The 21,665-nt window shown below is 38.8% G+C and overlaps 1 protein-coding gene across 1 annotated transcript; it reads left to right on the top strand.

Moving 5' to 3' along the window:
* Window positions 1-324: 324 nt before the first annotated feature.
* LOC310907413 (nephrocan-like) lies at window positions 325-19,765 on the top strand (the record flags this gene model as incomplete). The annotated part of the gene is made up of 5 exons (XM_083857630.1): window positions 325-396; window positions 2,093-2,157; window positions 10,153-10,297; window positions 15,257-16,158; window positions 19,318-19,765. The coding sequence occupies 5 exons, from the start codon at window positions 325-327 to the stop codon at window positions 19,763-19,765; spliced, it is 1,632 nt and encodes a 543-aa protein (XP_083713756.1).
* Window positions 19,766-21,665: the final 1,900 nt, after the last annotated feature.

The following is a 21,665-nucleotide window of genomic DNA, read 5'->3' as shown; positions in this document are numbered from 1 at the left end:
TGCGGGCCGGCAGGAGCTGCGTGTGAGGGGATGGGGTCGGCAATGTCCCCGTGTCCTCCCCGTGTCCTTCCTGCGCCCCCTGGGTGTGCAGGGATGGGGTCGGGAATGTCCCCGTGTCCTCCCCGTGTCCTTCCTGCGCCCCCTGGGTGTGCAGGGATGGGGTCGGGAATGTCCCCCTGTCCTCCCTGCGCCCCCGGCCCGGCCACTGGGAGCGTATCACTGTGTATCCTCGGGCATAGATTATCGCAATCATGGCCATTTTTATGTTGGCCACACAGTCCACCCAGCCCTGTGCTAAATCGGCCCGTAGTAAAGAATGAGGATATGTACGTGGTAAAGAAAAGGAATGCGGGCCTTGCCCTGAACAATTTACAAGGTAAATACGTCAAGGGAAGCGTGAATAAATGTTGCAGAGAGTACAATTACAGAGGTATCTGTGCACAGAAGTGCGCAACAGGAAGCAGACAGGTGCTAAAACCACAACTTGGCTCAGAAGCATCACTGCTTGAATGAGGCACTAGAAGATGCCAGTACTGCAACCTCTGAAGAGCTAAACCATGAGGGAGAACACACAGACACTGAGAAAACTTCAGAAAGTGGGATGATGCTGACTTACATGCCATGGTGACAGGAAATAAGCTCCACCACTGATAGGGAAAGCAGTTGCAGGGGGTGAGGGGCAAACTGAGAGAGATGGCATCATTAGATAAAGTAATGACAGCGAGTTTAGCTCTGGACAAAGCTTTTTCATTTTCTGAGCTATCACTGCAGTGATTTCTGCTACATGGACAAGAGTTTCATTTGAGCAAATAGGTATAAAAATTATCTTTGGCTTACACATTTCCCAGACATGAGGACTTAAAGTGGAGCCAAGCTGAGTTGGAAAGCTGGCTCATTTCTGAGTATAAGTGATCATTTTTATGTATAAGGGAAGGGGAGAGGAAAGAGGAGTCTGCACTACTGTATGCAGCAATGTGCTAAGCATGTGCAAACCACACAGCAGGATTTGCAGTGGCACACCCATTGCTTGTGCTCAGAAAAGTTGCAAGTTTGCAAATATTGTATAAAATCATAGAACCATAGAACATTAAGAGTTGAAAGGGACCTTAAGTATCACCCAGCCCTAATCCCTCTGCCATGTGCAGGAACAGCTCCCACTATAAAACAGGTTGCTCGAGGTCTAATTCAGCCTGGCCTTGAACACTGCCAGGGATGGAGCATCCACAACTTCACTGGGCAACGTGTCCTAGTGTCTCACCAACCACAGGGTAAAAAATTCCTTCTTAATATCTAACCTAGTCCCAAATGGACTGCCGCCAGCACCGTCACATCTCTAGAAGCACCAATAAATGCGGTCGTAACCATATAAAATGTATTTGCTTTTTTTAAGCTCATTCTGGTTCTGAAAATAAAAACAAATTTCAGGGAATAAGCACAAGTGCTTTCTCCATGGCACTCTCCTTGGTTACAGCTCATCTCCTTTGAAATGCTGCAACTCTGCTGTTGATTTCAGTGGGAGCTTTATTACGTTTGTTTCTCTTGTGGAGAACACATGCAGGTTATTTTTATTGCACTGAAATTGTAATTCCACCTCAAAAGAGAAAGCAAATCACATCAACCCAGACCAGGACCCTAATCCTGCCTACACAAACTCTGCCAGCACCAGAGAGGGAGAGCACAGGGAGCCTCCAGTCAGCAGAGGGGATATCAAAATAATGGTGAGGGCACTAGCACCCCTCACACACAGCCCTGGGGCTGAAGGGCATCCCGGTGTGAGCTTCTTTCCTTGCTCCACTTTGCATAAATAATTGATTGGAACATATTGGATTGACAGAAAGGTACCACTTTACAGCTCAGTGCTTAGACCAGTCACCTGGAATGCAAAGAGATATGTCAGAGCAGGAAGCAATTGTACTTCCATCAATCCGTGCTTTCATAAGAGCTTGATAAAAGCAAACTCCACTAGCACTGGGTATCACATTTCCTCTGGGACATGCTATTGTAGGCTTGACAAGGAGCTGACAGAGTTACAAACCTGTAAGTGACAAACCCGTTCACTTGCCCTTTCCTGTTTATTGTGGTTTCCCCACAGCCCCACGCAGCCACTCACTCACTGCCCCAGCAGCAGGACTGGGGACAGAATCAGGAGGGTGAAAGGTAGAGAGCTTGTGGGTTGAGACAAAGACAGTTTAATAGGGAAAGCAAAAGCTGAGTAAGCAAACAAAAGATTAATTCACTGTTTCCCATGGGCAGGCAGGTGGTCAGCCATCTCCAGAGGAGCAGGGCCCCATCACCCATAATTGTTGCTTGGGGATGACAAACACCATCACTCCAAACATCCCCCACTTTCTCCTTCTTCCCCCCACTTTATATACTGAACATGATGTCATATGGTCTGGAATATCCCTTTGATCAGTTGCGGTTAGCTATCCTTGTTGTGTCTCCTCCCAACTTCCCATGTACTCCCAACTTTCCTTGCCAGCATGACAGTACAAAAAGCAGAGAAGGCCTTGACTAGGTGTAAGCCCTGCTCAGCAAGAACAAAAAAAAAATCTACATTATCAACTCAGTGCTCAGCACAAATCCAAAACACAGTCCCACACTAACCACTGTGAAAAAATTACCCCAGAAAAACTAGCACACTGCTCAAATTGTCTGCACTCCAATTGAAGGTAGGTAGTAACAAAATGGGCAACTAATGGGGAATTCTCTTACTTCCACATCCATGGTGGAAACAAAAGCTACAGACGCCTTTACATACCTACAGAAAACATTCTAGCTTTGTAAACCAGTGTATTCAGGAATAGGAGCAGCTGAGAAAAGGCTGTAAGTGCTTTGGAGGGAGCCCAGCTGCACAGAGCATTTGCCTGACCTTCATCCTGATTTTCATTCTTCACAGCTGTATCAACTGCCTTTTTTTGCACAACAGCATCCAACAGAAAATCAAAGTATTTGCTGGATCAAAAGCCAAACTAATTTTATTGTTTAAATTAGTTCACCCACACAGGAGAATTAATTATTTCAGGACTATCAGTTTTTGTGTTAGCTTTGACTTTGAGTCTGATACTGCACTGGAGAAGTGTCTACAGAATTCTGTTACAGTTTTTGCCTTTTTTTAAGGGAACAGTAATGTATCACTTAGCCAAAAATTGGCAGTTTCTGCTCATATATATCTATCATTCATTTGAACAATATCTCCTTATCTTGACAGAGAAGTTTCCTGTAATTACTGTGTAACATATCTATAGCAAATACTGCCTTCAAAAACTTAGACATGTCATTTATATATGACTTCTGCTTTTTAAAGAATCACTTATTCTCAGGATTTTAGTGTCCTTATCCTTTAGCTTAAAGGTTAGTCCCACTCTACCTTCAATTGACTTTATCTACAGTGGTATCAGAGTTCTGTGGTCATTACTTTCAATTCTTTCATCCCTTATCAGTGCTAACTTTGCTTTGCATGTCCTTACATTTCACCACTCAAACAAGGTTTTGTCTCTACTTATTCCACTCAAAGATTAGCTTCTCAAATACAATCCTTTTAGAAGCTTACCTGCAGCATAATATCTGTCTAATATGTGCTGGCTTATAAAATGATAAATGAGAAGAAATGCTTTATATTAAAAAAATCAGTAAACTTAGCTATCATGAGCTACTATTTATATTCCTCACCAGAAATACTGTGTAAAAGAGAGGTTGAAAGTAAAAGCAAGTATCACTTGTTTTTAAGGTTAATTCACATGAATAATTTAGTTATCTCAAAACTATGCTTGCAGGTCCCCTAGAAAATTCTGATAAATTCCAGTTACCCTTGAAATTCCCTCCCAAAATCCCCTAGAGCAACCATAGCTCTGTTCTGTAAGGAAGCTGTGCAGTAATTATGGAATTGAACCTAGAAAAGGTTAGTAGTTTTGGTCTTCAATTAGATTAAATCAATTTAGAGTAAACTGTAGCATATGACACCCTGATAACATCGACAAAGTAATTGAAGAACATTTAAAGAACAGCAGTAGTCTGAGTCAGCTGGTCTAGCAGTAAGAGTCCTTTCTATGAGGAACATTTCTAACAATCAAATAGTTGAAGCAAGTTATTCGTCAAGAAGAATTTGGATTTGCTGCCTTTAATGTCAGAAATGTCACGGAAAGCTTTGTGATCTGCTCCTTTGACCTTATGTATGAAGTGACAGAGCTGGTGAAGCTAATCACTAGATAATTCCTCTACATATAATTTATGTACATAATTTCAGTAATTTTAGACAAGGTATAGAGAACATGAGATCTCCTTATTACACTGCTATTAAGTACTTTTAAGTACAAACAGTCCTTCATAAATTTAAACCTGCATACTTTAACTGATTACTGGAGTACCTAATTAATCATCTGAAAACTTACTTTGCTTAGAGTAAATGACCTTAAGCATGAGGAGGACATATTTTCAGACAAAAGAAAAATCCAAAGTAATACCTGAATCAAATTTAAAAATAAATTACTTGGATCGACATCTCCACTGCTGTAGATTTGGTATCTAGTGTCCATGCCTAGACTGGGAAAATGTTGTGTGAGATACAATGCAAACCTTTGGTTAGCCCCAGCCTCTGCACAAAGAATTTACAATATAAACATGTGTGTTTGCACACGAGGGTCAGTTCACCCTCTGTAATTCCAGCTGCCCAGCTGTGCGTGCCAGGCTGCAGCGCCTGCACATGTCAAGGCCACTTCCTGTGTGGTTTGTGCTGAAGCATCTTGCGTGGTCTGATTGCCTGGGTGGTTGTGCAGTCACAAGTGGGGGCACCAAAGGGGAAGAAGAGAGAAAACAGGTAATATCTAACAGTATCAAAGTATGGGAGAAAATAAGAGATGGTAAAGCAAGATTTTCATATTCTAGAAGAAAGAGTTAGAGAAGATGATTAGAATGTACCTGTCTAAAGCACACTCCTTTTTGAAAGAGAGGAAGAAATTGTCCACTTGTACTGATACTTGAAGGGGCATACATTTTCAGTTGGAAAATATCTGCTTACAAACTCCAAAGATTTTAGTTTTCATATTTTAGGTGATACCTGTCTTGCAGGCTTAGCTAGTTCATAGTTGGCTGCATTTTACAGTCCATGGGTGAGTCCATGGGTGCAAGAGTTTACTGACTACTGTTCTGAATATCCACTCCATATTGGTCTCACAAGTCACTTTTCAGACCAGCTTTTCTATTTTAGAGTGTTGTTGTGATCTTAGTCTCATGCTTATTTCTATTCATACACTTACGCTTAACTATTTTCATTTTGAATTTTTGTTTTGTTTTAACAAATGGACAAAAGACATGTCAAAAACATTCAGCTTTACAGCATGCAAGAATGAAACCCTTTTTCTATGCACACAGTGTGTATAATTTAGAAAATTGCTGTTTTAGAGTCCTGTGCCTTGCAGTTTGAACAGCAGACAATTTTTACAGTTTAATCTCCATTCTGATTCTGTTGGATGCTCGGTTACAATCAGGCTGCTTTAAAAGCTAAAGATATTCACAGGAAATGGAAGGGCAATGTAACTTGCTTCCTACAGGACTAACAAAGTTCCATTGATTTTTTTGGTTCCCTTATTGACTAGATAATCCTTCCCTGCCACTTTACTTTTAGGTGGTACTGCACAAGACATGATCTCACATAGATTAATTACAGATTTTATATAACTGTTCACATACAAAAGACCTCTGTGTTTAATTCTAGGCTGAGAAGAGACTCAGCCACCAGATCTACCCTCTATTTCCTCCATTTCTTTTTGGGAATTACTTGTAACGTCATTAATAGGAAACTGTCATTATACCATACCCTAGTCTCTGGTTTCATGGGCAGAGCTCTCTGTGGCTCAATTAATGAAAAACATTCCTCCATCAAGTGGATGCCCTTGCCTACAACACTTTGAAGGCCAGTTACAGCATCATTAGTGGCACATGTGTATGAAATTATTTAAATTGACCTCCTTCAGGTGGGTTGTTTTTTTGTGGGGTGCCTGCCCCAGCTGCATCTGATCTGGGCTAGAATCCCTTAGCAGTCATAAAACTGGCAATAAGTAAAACTCCACAATATGTGAATTTCCATTTAACAAAATTTCATTCCTTTCAATCTGTTTCACCATGCTAGTTCCTCTGGAATGCAAATGTGCCCTGGACAAGCAAAATGTGAGAAATTCCAAAGGGGTTATCACTTGCATCTCCTCTATGTTGCCAGCCTGGAGGAAGAAAAGGAAACCTACCTTTTTGTGTGGATGAAAAATCTGCTTTAACTCATCCAGCAGCTGTTTCCAGTTTATGAAGGTGACCTTGCCTGGAGTTAGAACAATCTTCTCCACATACTATGAAAATGGATAAAAATAGTTCTACAAAATCCTTGGCTTAAGAGAATTGAGACACTTTTTTTTTTTTCCAGACAGGTGTCTGATTTGTCTTGTGAAACTCTGCTTTGTAGGATTAAAATGCAAAAAATTTTTTTAGAAATTTATAATCTCTATATTAATTAGGTCTTATTAATTGGCCTAGAATCCATTTGCTGACATTCTTGATTCATTGTAACCCTCTGAGGCTCTTTGTTTAGGAAACATTTCTGTAAAGCATTTCAGGATATTTCAACAGATGATTAAGGGAAGCCTAACATTTTGAAAAACAATGCTATGAGTGTGTTTCCCTTAGCAGCCTGATCCACTCTGAAGAGAAGTGCTTGATTGGAAGTAACCTTTGCAGCAGACAAATGCCATTTGCTGTCCCTATGAAAAACTGGTCCAAATCCAAATTAAAAACCTCCAGCAAAAAATAATTATAAATTCACATGTACTCAGTGGCAGGCACTTGATAGCATATGGCACCTAAATATGCCAAGGATTCTTTAGAGCATACGCCATCACTTAGCAGTTCCTACTTGCCAAACTGCTTCTGCTTGTGACATCCCTCAGGGATCAAGCTCCTCTCCGTGCCCTGTGCAAGCCCTGAGCTGGTCTTTTGCTGTAATTTTTCCCTTCCATAGGCAAGGGACACCTATACTGCAAAAGCTCAGCTTCTCCATATCTTCTGTGATAAGACAGCATCTTCCCTTGTGTGGTCTGTGCCATCAGTACATTATAAGGGATCCACCTGCCAGTTTTATGGGCTTTCTTCAGACATCTCTGAACACTCCATACCTAGAGTTTTGCAGGTTCATTCTTCCCATTTTAATGTCATCTTACTTTTATGTCATTTTCTAAATCCTAGGTTAAAAAGTTTTGTCTTGACCTAAATACGTGTGCTATCATCAAACCTGTGACTTTGGTGAAGAAAGGCCCAATCACTAGTACTGCTGAAATATTGTGTGAGGCAAGGCTTGTACAAAAATAGCATGGTTTTATTTGGCTATCTGATATATTTGGAAAAAAACCACCAAACTTTACAGTCCTTTATGAGCCTTACTTCCAATTTGAAATAAAAGCAGCAATCCTGAAAGATCTAAATTCCAGCAAATCAAGCTTATGTTTTATCCAAATTTGTCCAATATATTTAATCAATGTCCTTATTAGATGCCAACAAGACAATGTCTGACACAAACTTGGGATTTTGCAGGTTTTGATCAGAAGTGTTTACCTTTGGCTAAAGCACACACCCTGTAGGATGTCCCTGGGACTTCTCACATGGGCAGGTTCAGATGCTATTGCTTGTTCTTTCTGACACAAAAGTGATGGAGTGCTATATCATGCCTTTAGTCCTGCACAGGTATCCCCATCAAAAACTGGGGAGAGTTTGCATAAAAACCACTGGCAGGAAATGGCCACAGTGATTCACCTTCCTAATGGTGTGCTGTGAGGTTGTGCAATTCATGGGCCAGCAGGACTATGTCCAGTGCAGAGATTCTGGAATGTTTATAAATATTTTTGTTTGGGGTTTTGTTTCTTTTGGTTTGGTTTTGGTTCTTATTGTTGCATAGCTCACATGTTCCTCACACAGTCCTGGGACTCTTTGTCTGTTCTGTTGGCATCAGGTCTCCTGAAGCCAATAAAATGCCCACAGGTCATAATTATATGCAAAAGTAAAGTCATCAGCTCTGGTGTGAGAATTTGTACAGAATATGTTTAATAAAACATCATCTTTTATAGCTATCACTTTAAATTACCTAGCTGCCAAAAGCAGACATATATGAGAAATTAATGGATACATAACAGAATTCTCAATTAAATTATCATTGTAAATATAATGGAAATGAACTATTAAACCAATAATGTTTCCTCTCATTAGTTTGAAAAGACCAAGGATAGAGACATTACACAAAAATGCCAAGAGCCAAGAATATTGCACCTTACTATGGTGCAATTACCTTGTAACCACAGCTGGGAATTCTGACATCGGCTGACTGACCTAAAATTTGACAAATGACAAAATAGGGAAGGATGCAAGCTATGGTTCTTACAGGGATTTGCAGACTGACTGCAGTACTCTGGAGCTCCCAACTCCAAACCACAGGGCTGGATCTTCATTTCTTTTGACCCGCCAGGGGCAGAAAGCAGTTGTTTTTGATGACATTTTTAAGGAAGACAAATCCCTACACAGGATGCTGAGCATTACTGTCTTAGTTGCACCAGAATGTAAATCCAAGTAAGTGAAAAGATGGAATCAAAGAAATATACCACAAGTAGCTGTCAGTATGCAGAAAGAATTTACACTTTTGTCTGAATACTTTGACTCTTGTAGGGGAAAAAAATAGTTAAAGCCACAAGACAAGTATCAAACCCTAGACTAAGATACATTTAAATACTTATTTTAATGCACAGTTGCTAAAGCTGCCCACTCACTCATTTTTGCTTAAGTGATCACTATGCCATAAGTCAGGCAAGATTTTTCTGCAGAGTTTGTTAAACATGCCAATTTCACAGGCTGCTTTTGGAAAAGGTTTCTGCTCTTGCTGCTTGGTTTAGCAAATGCTGGCTTGCAGTTCTGCACTCACAGTATAGAGGATTAAGGAGACAGAAGGATCTTCAGGAAGGAATATGGCAGTTGTCCAGTGTAAGCCCAGCTGCATCCAATAGGCATTCCCATCAAGGACTGCCCCCAGTTCTGTTATCCATTTGTCAAATCAACTTGACATTATCTTCTGCTTGGAAAAATAACTAGCCTAGTCTGCATGTAAGGAATAGGATTAGCTGCTTCTGAAGATATGATGGAGAGGATGGAGGCAAGCAAGTAACGGCGCAAAGCACATCAGTGTGTGAAGATACAAAGGTTTCAAAAGCACACTGGTTTGTATGTTGTAAACCGCTTGAGTGCAAAGGAAAATGATCACAACCAAAACCGTATGCCTTTCAAAGCTTTACATCTCCAGCTGGCACAGCTAGCAGATATGTCAGAGAAGCACTAATAAGCAGAGAGAGCTCTAGGGGAAATCTTTCTGTTCTCCATCTGTCATGGAGTAAATAGGTCTTATTGATTATCTACCACTTGATTTATACTAAATGCTTTCAAGCATTTCGCATTTATAATTTTCAAATACAAGAATAATTAAATTTTGATTTATGGGAATTACACAATAAGAGGTGGGTTTTTTGTCTAATCAGCAGCACTCAGCTGTACCACAGATACTAAAAAAACTAATAGAATGTTTCAGCTTTAAAACAGTAGCAGCCTGAGTTTTAAGGTTTTGTGGGGTAGCCTGAATAATGCAAGAGGAAGAGCAAAAAAGCTTCAATGTTGGCTGTAGTTGTGTTTTTACAGTTTCTAATACTGGGTCACAGAAGATACAAAGGTTTTACAGCCCCACTATAAAACAGCTCTTTATCTTTTCTCCACTAATTCCGTGGTGTCACATTTAACAAAACTAGGAAACTGAAGATAATATGGATGTTTGCAGATTAGCTGTCAGGTAATAAATAACACTAATTTCACATACCTACAAATGTAAAGGCACCTTATCACTGTTTAAGTTTCTCACTCTTTGTAATGCCTGCCAACATTTTAACCCAGGCAAATTACAGTATTGTTTTTGCTGTTTTTTCACTGGGATAAAATACACAGTCATAATATCCTTTTATCAGATCTCATGGTATAAAAGGGCTTTGGTGCTTAATTCAAGCTGTATGTTGCTGAGGCAATTCCAGAGTTCCTGTTTTGGAAGATGTATTTGTCTTACCTTTTAGTTGCCTTGTCTTTTCACAGTGCTCTAAGTACCACTTGCCCAAGAAGATGCAGCTGTGACCCTGCCCAGTCAGTGCAATGCTACAGGGCTACAGAGATCCCCAGAGAGATTCCTTTTACCACCAGGAGACTCTACATCAGCCACAGCAAAATTAAACAACTCCAGGTAAGAAAACCCAGAAAAAGTACTTCTTGTCGTGCACCGTAACTACAAGTTGGAATTCCCAGATGGTGGTGGCATCTAGTGAGGAGAGAATCTTATTCCATGTCCTAAAAACTGACAAAGTGCTGCCAGAACTGGTTTTATTTTTACTTACTCTTTAAGGATATGTAAATATATTCCTGTCGTGTTTCCATGTTCCTGCAGTCTCCAAGCACTAGTTCACACTGTCACAATGATATTTTGTATGAAACTCAAAAAAATAGTCTTTTACAATTAGCAGCCAAAGGTTGACTTCTTTTATATATGGTCAAATAACCATTGACTTTCAGAGTAATTTTTTAATCTGTTAAAAGCTTTTTCTATTTTTGATACCATATAATACTTTTTCACAGTAAAATGAAAGGGTTTATGTCATTAGAATAATTTCCCTAATGAAAGATATGGAAGCTCTTTTTCCCCTCTGGACCTGCAGGTGTCAGGTACAGCTGCTATTAGAAATGGCAGAGGAAGTAAATCTGAGTCTAAGGAACAGCTTGAGATGTTTCTAAAAGCAAGGCCAGGTCTAATTACTAATCTACATAAATGGGAGCAGCTCCTAACCAAAGCTGCCAGCTATTTGTGCTATTGAAAAAGTTTATTCTGGGTTTCTTGAGGCACCACTGGTTCGCATTATTAAAGGCATCAGCTTATGCTCATCTTGCACTGTACCCTGGAATGGTGCTTCTTTGTTCCCTACCCTGAAATGCCTTTATTTAATAAATTCACCTTGTATAGATGGGAAATATAACCTTGTATAGATGGGAAATATACAAGGGAAATATAACCACCTGTATAACACAGGCTTGCTGTGCATCAATTTACTACAAATAATAATAAGTGTACAATTCAAATGAGATACATTTTCTCTTACAAAGAATTTTAACTGCTCTGAAATGCATCTTTGATTTCACTCTCAGGACTAAATGAAATAGTCTGGAAGGCAGCTTAGAGCAGCATCTAGAATACCTGTTGCCCACTGAGAAATAGTGATTGTTCAGTTTTCCTCTGAGAAAGTTTACTCTTTTAGCTGCTCCTAAGAGCTCTGGTTTTCTTGTTTTATCTCTCACACCCATAAGAATCGAACATTGGTGTGATTAATCTATACTTGGAGTAAACAAAAGATTGGTTAAATGAATTCTCTATTAGGAAATACGTTTTCTGTGCAAACTCTTCCCTCCTCCCCATTATTTTCTTTCCAAGATAAGTAAGATGAGCCATTTTCCACGTCTTAGTCTAGTTGTCCATACCTGTCAGCAACTCCTCAGTTATAAGTAAAGTGGCCTTAGTTTCTGACTAGAGCAAAAGACAGGTGTCATAAAAGCATTTAAATGTTGGATATAAGTGAATGGAGTGGTGGGATAAATGTTTTATGACTGATCACAGCAAATGGTGTGTGAAACCATCTAGGAAGGGAATTTTTCACTTTATTCATTAATTCCACTGGCTATGACTCTGCCTTACTGCTACTACTAACTTTGCACTGAAAGGGAAGAAGTCCTTTCACTATGCCCTTGTAGTTATGTAGGCTGTTTCCTTGAAATTATACTGGGTCTTTGGATATATTTTTTACTTTTTTTTCCTCATGCAACAAATTATATTTCTGAGGTCTTGACATCATAAATACCTATGCCTAATTTTACACAGTTGAGCAATTCCACTGGCACATATTATAGTGCTTAGGGAAACATTTCTGCTTGTAAAGTACATGTCTGCAAGCACTGAAATAACTCTGTAGGATTTTAGGGCTTCGGTGTGGGATTTCTGTTTGTTTGGCTGGTTTGATTTGGGTTTTTTATTTGCTTGATTTTTGAAATTCCTTTATTTACCTAGTTATAGAGAAAATAACCTATTTTCGTAAAGAAGTTGAATGAAAGCCTAGAGTTCCCACAGTTGATTTCTGAGAGACATTTATATGTAAGCATTCACAAATATAGTTTAGCAATTAGGTTCCTCAGAAGAATAAAAAATATTCCATGTTTTGATTACTTCTGCATCTTAATTTGCATTATTATTAAAATTGTGAAGAAATAATAATTTAAAAAATGATATACATTTGTATGCTAAATCCAGTATGATTAAAAACAAAACAAAAAAAACCCCACGGAAAAATAGTAGATTTTTTTTTTTAACCCAGGTCAAATTTGTATTTGTTCTGACAGGGCTGATCAGCATTAAAAGCAGTGGCTGGAATTTTTGCTTTTGGTAATTTTGTAACCTGGGGGCTGTTATAAACAGACTTTATAATAACAAAACTAGATTAATTTTAGCATCTTTTTGCAATATCTTCTGCTTCCTCCTTGATTTTAAACCTGTTTACTCTCAATTTAAAAATTAGTTTATTTCTAACTGTAGAACTAACTATAAACTAAGGGGGTTTATCTGCTAAAAGAAAATAATCTACCTTACCTCCAGGATAGGGGACTGTTTTAAGAAAGCTGCTTGTAACATATCCCAGGTCACAGCAACTCAAAACTCAAAACTCAAAAAAAAAAAAAAAGAAAAAAAGTATTTAAAATGACAAATTCCTTAAAACATTTGTATTAAATATCAGCATATTAGATCCACTTTCAGAATATCAATGTTTTAAAATATAAAACTATAACAGTATAATTTTACAGGCAATCCAGTTAGAGAATAAAACACTGCTTCCTAGGGGAAAGAAAAAGCTGATGGGCTTTCAAATGTGTTTTGGTTTGTATTAGAAAGACTGGGTGGTTTATAAAAGCACAGATAGATAAATATTTAAGTCTCAAAACAGCATGGTCACAAAGCTTAGCAACGCATACTAAATAGGTGGAAAATAGAAATAATAATAATCTACATTAAGAAGCCTAACATCATTACAGAGCAAATGTCTGTACATTGACCTTCACAACTCTCTGAAACATAATAAGATGAAAATTAAGCCTCGTAGAGGCATACAGAAATCAAATGAGGAAAAGCAGGAAACATTGCTTTGGAACTTATTGAGAAAATGTGTTGAATTGTGAAGGTTCATAATTGTTTCAATTTCCATAAGATGGCTTTATAATTACATGTGATTATGTTTTTGTGCTCTAGACTAATGCAGCTCATTCCTATATACAAGATCACCTTCCTAATCATGACCAAAACTGGACATCAGCAGTTCTGATATTGCTATATAGCTATATACACACAAAACACTGATTTATAGAAAAATCAAATTATATAATTTGGACAACTGTTGTTTACTGTTGAGAATATAAGGTTTTTAATGGAGGTACATTCCCTCATTGGATTTAAATATAATTGATGGACAAACCTGTTTCAATAGAGGTTCCATATCTATTACACTTTCTCAGTAATTGCATCAAATTTTGCAATTCAGAAATTGCTTTGCAAGACAGAATATAGTTAATCAGAAATATAAACTAAGGATACCTCAGCAAAATGAAATCTGACTTGTCTTTCACAGCTGTGCAGGCTTTAATTTTAACAAAAGTTAAAACACAGAGTTTGTAGCCAGATAAAAAGATTAAAAGATAAGGCCAAAAATATCCAAGAGTTGGACAAATGAAGCTGTAAGACACCTTTTAACAGTCACTGTTATGAGCTGATTTCACTTATGCAAGTATGATAGTTAAATGTATCCAACCAGGATTATGGAACAAAACTACTACGCAGCACCTGTACTGCAAAAGGACTTGTACTGCCCTCCATACAGATTCCTGACTGGAATGAGGGGTTATGCTGTAGAACAGGCTGTATAGCTTCCCCCACTGAGAGTAAAATGTGCTGGGAGCTACCAAGCCCTGGGGAGAATAGCAGGAAGAATCTACTGTTACTTTAGCATATCTAACTGGTGTGGTCCCTGAGACCTGTAGTGAGATGGTTTTGGACATGGGAAGGGAAAACAGATGAGAACACTCCTCACCACTCCTGTGCAGAACACCTGCTCACGTTGCTTTTTGGGGGGGATTCCTATATAAATGATTTTTTAAGACTCAGTCACTGAGGTCAATGGGAAGCATATCTGGTAATTTCAGAAAACCAAGGTTGTAGCAACTGGTGTGCTTGGAGAACACCCTGGCTCATCCTCCTACATGTTTCCTCCTATCTCAGCTTAGAGAAAGCTGCCAGATTCACTTAGGTTTGCTGCTTAACTTGAGACACAAGATGGCAACAAGCACGTTCTAACAGGGCAGAAAAATAATGAGACAATTGTGTGCCTCTCGATATTATAGTCATAGACAACATCTAAGTACCATTTACCACTGCAAAGCATCTGTTTATTACTAACTAATAAAAACTAAGTTTCTGTGACAACACTCTGTTCCAGAGGTGATTTTTCAGGCCAGGCTGATCTGACACTTTTGGTTTGATCATATTAATATGTGAGGTTTTTATTAAAAAAAAAAAAAAAAGGAAAAAAAAAAGAAGGTAGTGGGGAAAAGAGTTGAATTTCAGTTTTTCTTCCAAAACAGTAGCAAGAGGTAAAGACATCTGTTCCTCTGGGGAATACATGCTGCAGGGCCAGTGCTGTTGATATATGGAAATGGCTGTATCATGAACTCAAAAGTGCTCTAGCAAGCACCATGGAGCACAATGAACATTAACAACCATCCACTCTCTGCAAAGATTCTGCCACTGGTGATGTTAGCTTTCCATTTTATATAGGCTATCCACCAGGAGGAAACAAAAGGAATATTCCTCCTTCAAATGTATGTGCTTGCTCAAAACCTGACACAGCATAGATTTAAACCACAAAATTCTAGAAATGCAAGTAAATATTGGGAAACCACAGGTACCTATAGCAATATTTCTACTTTTATCACTTATTTTAGTTTCTCATTTTAAATATAATGTTTTTCAGCAACTGTCCAAGCATCCAGAAGCAGTAATCCAGTGAGGATACCTATACCTATAAATGTACTACCACAATTTTTTTTTTTTCTCTTTAAGCTTACTGACTTCAGGAGAATGCCAGTCCTCGAAGAGCTGGTCCTGTCATGCAGTGGCACAGAATCAATAGAAAACAACACTTTCAAAGATCTGAGCACCTTGAAGTCCCTGGAACTCTGCAAAAATCAGCTAAAGCAAATACCCATCTTTCTCCCATCTAGCCTTGAAATTTTAAAACTTGCTGATAACTCCATCAACACTCTGCATGAATCTGATTTTGCAGGTTTGATAAAACTAAGGGTGCTCGATCTTCGGAACAACTTGATTGCAACTCTACCTCCAAGTGCATTTTCTTCCCTTTACAATTTACAAACTCTGATCCTAGATGGCAACAACATGGAATCTGTGTCTGCACCACTTAGGCTTCCTAGGCTGATGTATTTGAGCATGGATGATAATAAACTGAATTCATTCCCAACCAACTTCTTCGCATCTTTCCAAAGTCTACATTTTCTCAGCTTAAGTGGCAACTTTCTGATAAAAGTGCCTCTTGACCTACCTAAATCCCTACTGTCTCTAAAATTAGAGAAAAACCAACTTAAAATTGTGAGACTGCGAGATGTGAAACACCTAGAAAATCTGTCTGAGTTCCTTCTGTCAGAAAATCAGCTGACATCAATAGATGGTGCCCAGCTTCTCCCTAACTTAACAACACTGGAGCTGTCTAAGAACCAGCTCCACGCTGTGCCCCTCAGGCTGCCCGGCAGGCTGCAGAAACTCGACTGCAGCAATAACCTGATCCAAAGGGTGACAGCACAGGACTTTCAAGGACTCCAAGACCTGAAGCACCTGTTTCTCGACAACAACGCTGTCAGCACGTTTGAGGCGGGAGCTCTCCAGCAGTGCACGCAGCTTTCCAATCTGGCGCTGGAACAGAATCTCCTCAGTTCTATTCCGCTGAGGCAAGTGAATCGCAGGACAGTCGGTTCCAAGGTGTCATCTCTCCATCCTTGCATTACGAGAATGAGAGGCAAAAATTGGTGTTTAGACCAAGTCATGGCAGAAGTCTGTCCATACCATAAACCCATTGCTGTAACTAGCACTAATTAGCACTCCAGTTAGCAGCCTCAGAGTAGAGCTACTTTCATTACATCTGTGGCCCCAAATGAATCTGCTCAATTTGTATCTCTCCCTGCCAGTGAGACCACTTTATTTAATTAGCACACCAATAAGAAGAACCTGCTGGGAGAATGCAACAAACTTACTACCAAGGTTATACTGCTACTTAGTTTGCCCCACAAAAGAAAAATAATAGAGCATTTGATAAAAAGGATAGATAGCAATTTTAAAGCTGCTGTTTCCACCAAGCCACACCAAGTTTATTATTGTTAAAATATTAAGATTTCGGGAGCTGAATCTGATCAAAAAGAATGTGCTTTTTTAGTGATATTGGCATTCCCAACTTCATTAAATTCACATGTTACAAGGTATTTAGGATGCATATAAAGTCTCCAGCTTCAGGCTATAAGAAAAATTCCAGTCAACAGAGCACAGAAGAAACATCCCTTGGGCAACCTGTGTTCATTAATGCTCTGCTTAGAGGATCTATCACATTCATCTGAATGTTGGAACTGGCCATTATCAGAGATAGCATATTAAGCCAAATGGAGGCTGTTCTGATATAAAGTGGCAATTTTATATTACAGAAGGCTGTGCAATAAGATGGCATAAAAATAGTGAAGTAATTTCATTAACATCAACTTCCTTAACAAAACTGGACTGTTAAACTTTATTTTTATGGTTTGTAGACAGGTTTAACTAACCTAAATAAATAACACAGTAAAATTCAATTCATTTAGCATCATGTCCTTTAGCATTTGAATATATTTGGCAACAGCTTTATAATCAGAAAGTGATTTAGTGGTGTATAAATATTTGATTTCAGTCTAGCTTGACAGGAATGTTTAATGCTTTGTAGTTACTTTAGTATTGTCTAATCCATCTTATTTTACAACCTTTGTAGTCAAGAGAATTAACAGGAAGGTGTTCTCTACTAGCCTGTAAACAGTATATAACTTTTAAGGAGATATTGGGGACCTTTCATTCCAACAGTAAATACAGATTCCCAGGGAGGACTGTAAACATAAAAGAGGTGAAAAAAAAGACAAGAAATAAAATTTATGTACTTAATTTAATTGTTTGATGATGACCAGGTACTCGTGGATATACAGAAAAAAATATTATTACTTTTGACTTTTATCTGAGAACTCTGTCAGGTGTAAAAGGTTAAAAGATATGACTGATATGCTAAAGTGAATAGGTCTTAGCAGGTTTTTCGCAGAAATGAGAAAAAAGAAAGCTTTTTTTCTTTTCTTTTCTGAAAAGAAAATAATCCACAAGTCCAAGTATTTTCAGGACTTTTAGAGAAAAGCCGTACTTCATAAAATCCTACAGGGCGTGGTGAAAATGCAGGAAAGAATCTGATGATATTCCTTAGAGTGGCAATAGCACGGTGTGGCTGCCTTGGTCAGCTCCCAAGTGCGCACAGTTCCTTTTCCAGCTGCAGGGCACTCAATCATGTACTAAGTGGCATTATTTCTCTAGATCAACACAGCCTGAAGTCAAACAGTATAGCCATAAAGTTTAAGTCTAACATTACTACAATAAGAGTCTTCACAGGTTTAAGGACTTGCTGGTCAGGCTTTGGACTGTAATCACTCTGGGTAAACCTCTTGGGTGATTTCCCAGTGCCCTTGACATCTGTGGCACTAGGATTTTACCCCAGACTACCCTTCTGATATTAGAGTGTCATATCGGGCAACTAGAATTGTCTGTAGTTAGGTTTCAAAGCTGATTTATTGCAGTCACAAGCATTTGGTAATGTCAGATTTTGTGATGTGAATCACCATATCAATACGTGAAATCTCCCCAGGAAGAACAGAACTGAACACAATACAGAACTGCCCTAGTCTTGAAATAGTAACATTGGACTCGTCAGGTTTTCACAAATCTGGAAACTATCTTTCAGCTTAAGAGGTTCAAACTTGGCTTCACAAAAAACAGTGAGTGAGGGTCACCGACTATCCCATAACTTTCCCAGTTGCAGTATAATGCTGTTCTATTCTAAATAGATCTTGGTAATATGATCATCATTTCCCTGAGAGTTTCAGTTAAGTTTCCTTAAAATCTGTAACCTTGATCTTTCATCACCTTGCATTCTACCATAGAAGGTGATTTTTAAGATACTTTCAAATTAATTTTATTAAAGAAATTCCATGCCTATGCTTTTCTGTTAAGCGCTTGTCACTAACTATATCAGAGGGAAATTACAATATCATAAATTTTCATAAATGAGCAAGACTTTTGAAATTAAGGTCTTTTCATATAAATTTGTAATGTATATGAAAATAACAATTATACTGACCTGTTCAGTATCATATCCAGAAATTATCAGATTTTTCTCTTCTAAATGTAATCAGTTCTAAGTCTTGAAATTACTATTTTAAAAGCATTTATATTTTCCCTGTTGCTGATTTCTTAACAGCTGATCATCAGATGGATTACTGCTGTGATGATTAATGTTTGAGTCTGATGGGAGCAGGAGAACAAAATGGAAAAATTCTAATTCTTTATGAATGAAAAAGCATTTTTAAACAAATCATATATAGAAGTAGTTGAAGGAGCAGTGTTGCCATGATTGTCTAAACTTTTGATCTTTCATGGTGCTATAGTTTGGTCATTGGCATTGAAGAGTACAAAAAGCATTTTTAAACTTGACAGTCAAATAAGCAGCTAATTTTTTTCATAGCACAGCACAGGACTGCTGTTCAGTTCAGCTGCATGAACAGTCAGTACTGGTCAGAACTGCAGTAATTTGGGAAAACAGTTCAAGGGTGCACAGTCAGTACACCTATAACATAAAAACAGAGAGCAAACAAGGAAACAAAGAAACCCAACCCAAACCCAATACGAACATCTGCTTTTGCAGAAGATTGCATTTTTTTAGTGATAGCTTTATTTTAGTACATCAGATGTGCCTGGACAAACACCCACCACCAAATACCACTTACAAAAACAGTATGATGAACATAACAACTTTGTGTTGTTTTATTTTTGTTCAGACTTCCAGATACCCTTGCTAGATTGGATCTAAAAGGAAACGACATAGAGGATGTTGGGGAACAAGAACTGAAGGACTTGAAACAGCTTCAGGTTTTAAATTTACGGAATAACAAGATATCTGTCTTGGATCGCAAAGTTTTGGAGTATTTACCTCGTCTTCGTCATCTGTACTTAGATGGAAACCCTTGGAACTGCACCTGTGACCTTCTCAGAACCAGAAGAGCACTGGTGGCCAAAGGGACGGATGTCCGGGGAGGGCAGTGTGCAGCGCCAGCACAAAGCCGAGGGGAAAGTTGGATGTCTTCCAAAAAGATTCTGCAGCAGTGTGAAGACAATTTGTCTTCCATGGAAAGAGGCAAAGAGGACAGAAAGAAAATTAAACCCAATGAGGCCTCCAGCGTTGGAGTGAACACAGATGATGATTACTACGATTATGAATTAGATTAATGACACTGTTTATCTGTAGTGAACCTTGAAATTGTCTAGAGCTGCCCACTGCCACCAGTGTCTCTACTGACAAGCAGTCTTCTCATTTGTCATTAGCTTTTCCTGCCCTACTTGTATTACAAGAAGTAATAGCCGGTACAGTGAGGGTGCCATTGTGAACTTAATATTGTAAAAAAAAAAAAAAAAAAAGTTTTTTTATACCATTAATACTATGTAGTTTGAGGGAAGCTAGAATACAATTATTATCTCTTAGAAAAGCAGTCTGTAACTTTGTATGGACCTTTTTATAGTACAATATTTCTTACAGTCACATAAAACCCCCACAAATAAAATTCTGCAATAACACAAGACACTATTGCTAGAAGTCAGGCATTCAACATGTTCAAACTCATGGGTCTGAAGATTGACATGGAGAGTTACATTGATATGAGCAATTTCTTGGGATTGTTCAGAAATTCTTGCTTTTGAGAAATTGATTTCTGTTTTCCTGAAACATTTCCATTTTTTGTTTATTTTGGACTATTTTAAATTACATTAGACTAAATTAGCTGAGTTGCAGGCAAAATACAGAAGACATCTTCATCACTGCAAGTGAAATAAACAGAAGAATCAGTGTGCTGGTTAATGGGATTTGATAGTAGTTCTGAAGTTAATTAATAGTGAGGAATGAAAACACTGGGGTCGAGTTGACCTAATTCTGTTGTTGTAAACAAAAGATGGGAGATTCTCAGGAAATACATCCTGGCAAATATTAGGATAAGATGAAGTGAGGTGAAGCTTTTATAAGAGTTTATTTTGGTAGCTGAATAGCTGATTTGCTACAATATAGGTCAAGATACCATGTGTATACTTTTAGGTTAAGTATACTTAATGTGCAAGTGCACACTGCAAGTGTCCCCCTTCACTGACCACATCTTTCCAGACTTTTGTGCACATACACACAAAAAAGGACTAAATGCTACATAATTAATGCATTAACTCTGATATATGTACAAATTTTATCAAGCACTTCCCAAAGTGCTTGAAAACTAAACAAAACTGTATTAGTGAGACCAATAAAACCAGAGACTTACAAACAGTCTAGTTAGTTCATGATCTCAGGTGATAACTGATGAGTAATTACATCAGCAAATTACTTTTCAAAGCAAACAGTTTTTATTTTTTATCTTCTGTTGCCATTCAGTAACTGAGTAATCACTCCACAGAGGGTGATTTGTCAGGTGTCAAAGTGCAGCTATTTCATTCTGTCTCCTATGCAAATGTGATTGACACGTGCGTTTCTGAGGTCTCCCAACCCATTAAGCTATGCAATTGGAAGAGAGAGACCTAAGCTCATTTTTCTTTACATTCCCTTATCCTCGGACTCTGCAGTTGGATCTGCACAGGTTGGATCAATGGGCTGAGGCCAACTCTGTGAGACTGAACAAGGCCAAGTGGCACACCCTGTCCTCTGGTCACAACAACCCCCTGCAGCGATACAGGCTGGGGCAGAGGGGCTGGAAAGCTGCCCAGCAGAAAAGGACCTGGGGTTGATGGTCAACAGCTGCCTGGGGAGCAGCCAGTGTGTGCCCAGCTGGCCAAGAAGGCCGATGGCACCTGACCTGTGTCAGCAATAGTGTGGCCAGAAGGACCACCCCAGCATTGGTGAGGCCACACCTCGAATGCCATGCCCAGTTTGGGCCCCTCACCACAAGAAAGACACTGAGGACCTGGAGCCTGTCCAGAGAAGGGAAATGGAGCTGGTGAAGGGACTAGAGAGTGAGTCCTGTGAGGTGGAGCTGAAGGAGCTGGGGTTCTTTAGCCTGGAGGAGACTCCAGGGGGACCTGATCATTCCCTGCAACTTCCAGAAAGGATGTGGTAGCAAGACTGGGGTCAGTCTCAGGAAACAAGTGATAAGGA

Source organism: Zosterops lateralis (assembly GCF_965231275.1).
Source record: "Zosterops lateralis genome assembly, chromosome: 3".
Taxonomy (NCBI): domain Eukaryota; kingdom Metazoa; phylum Chordata; class Aves; order Passeriformes; family Zosteropidae; genus Zosterops; species Zosterops lateralis.
Note: the sequence above shows the minus strand (reverse complement) of the source record. Positions and strands in the feature narration are given on the sequence as shown.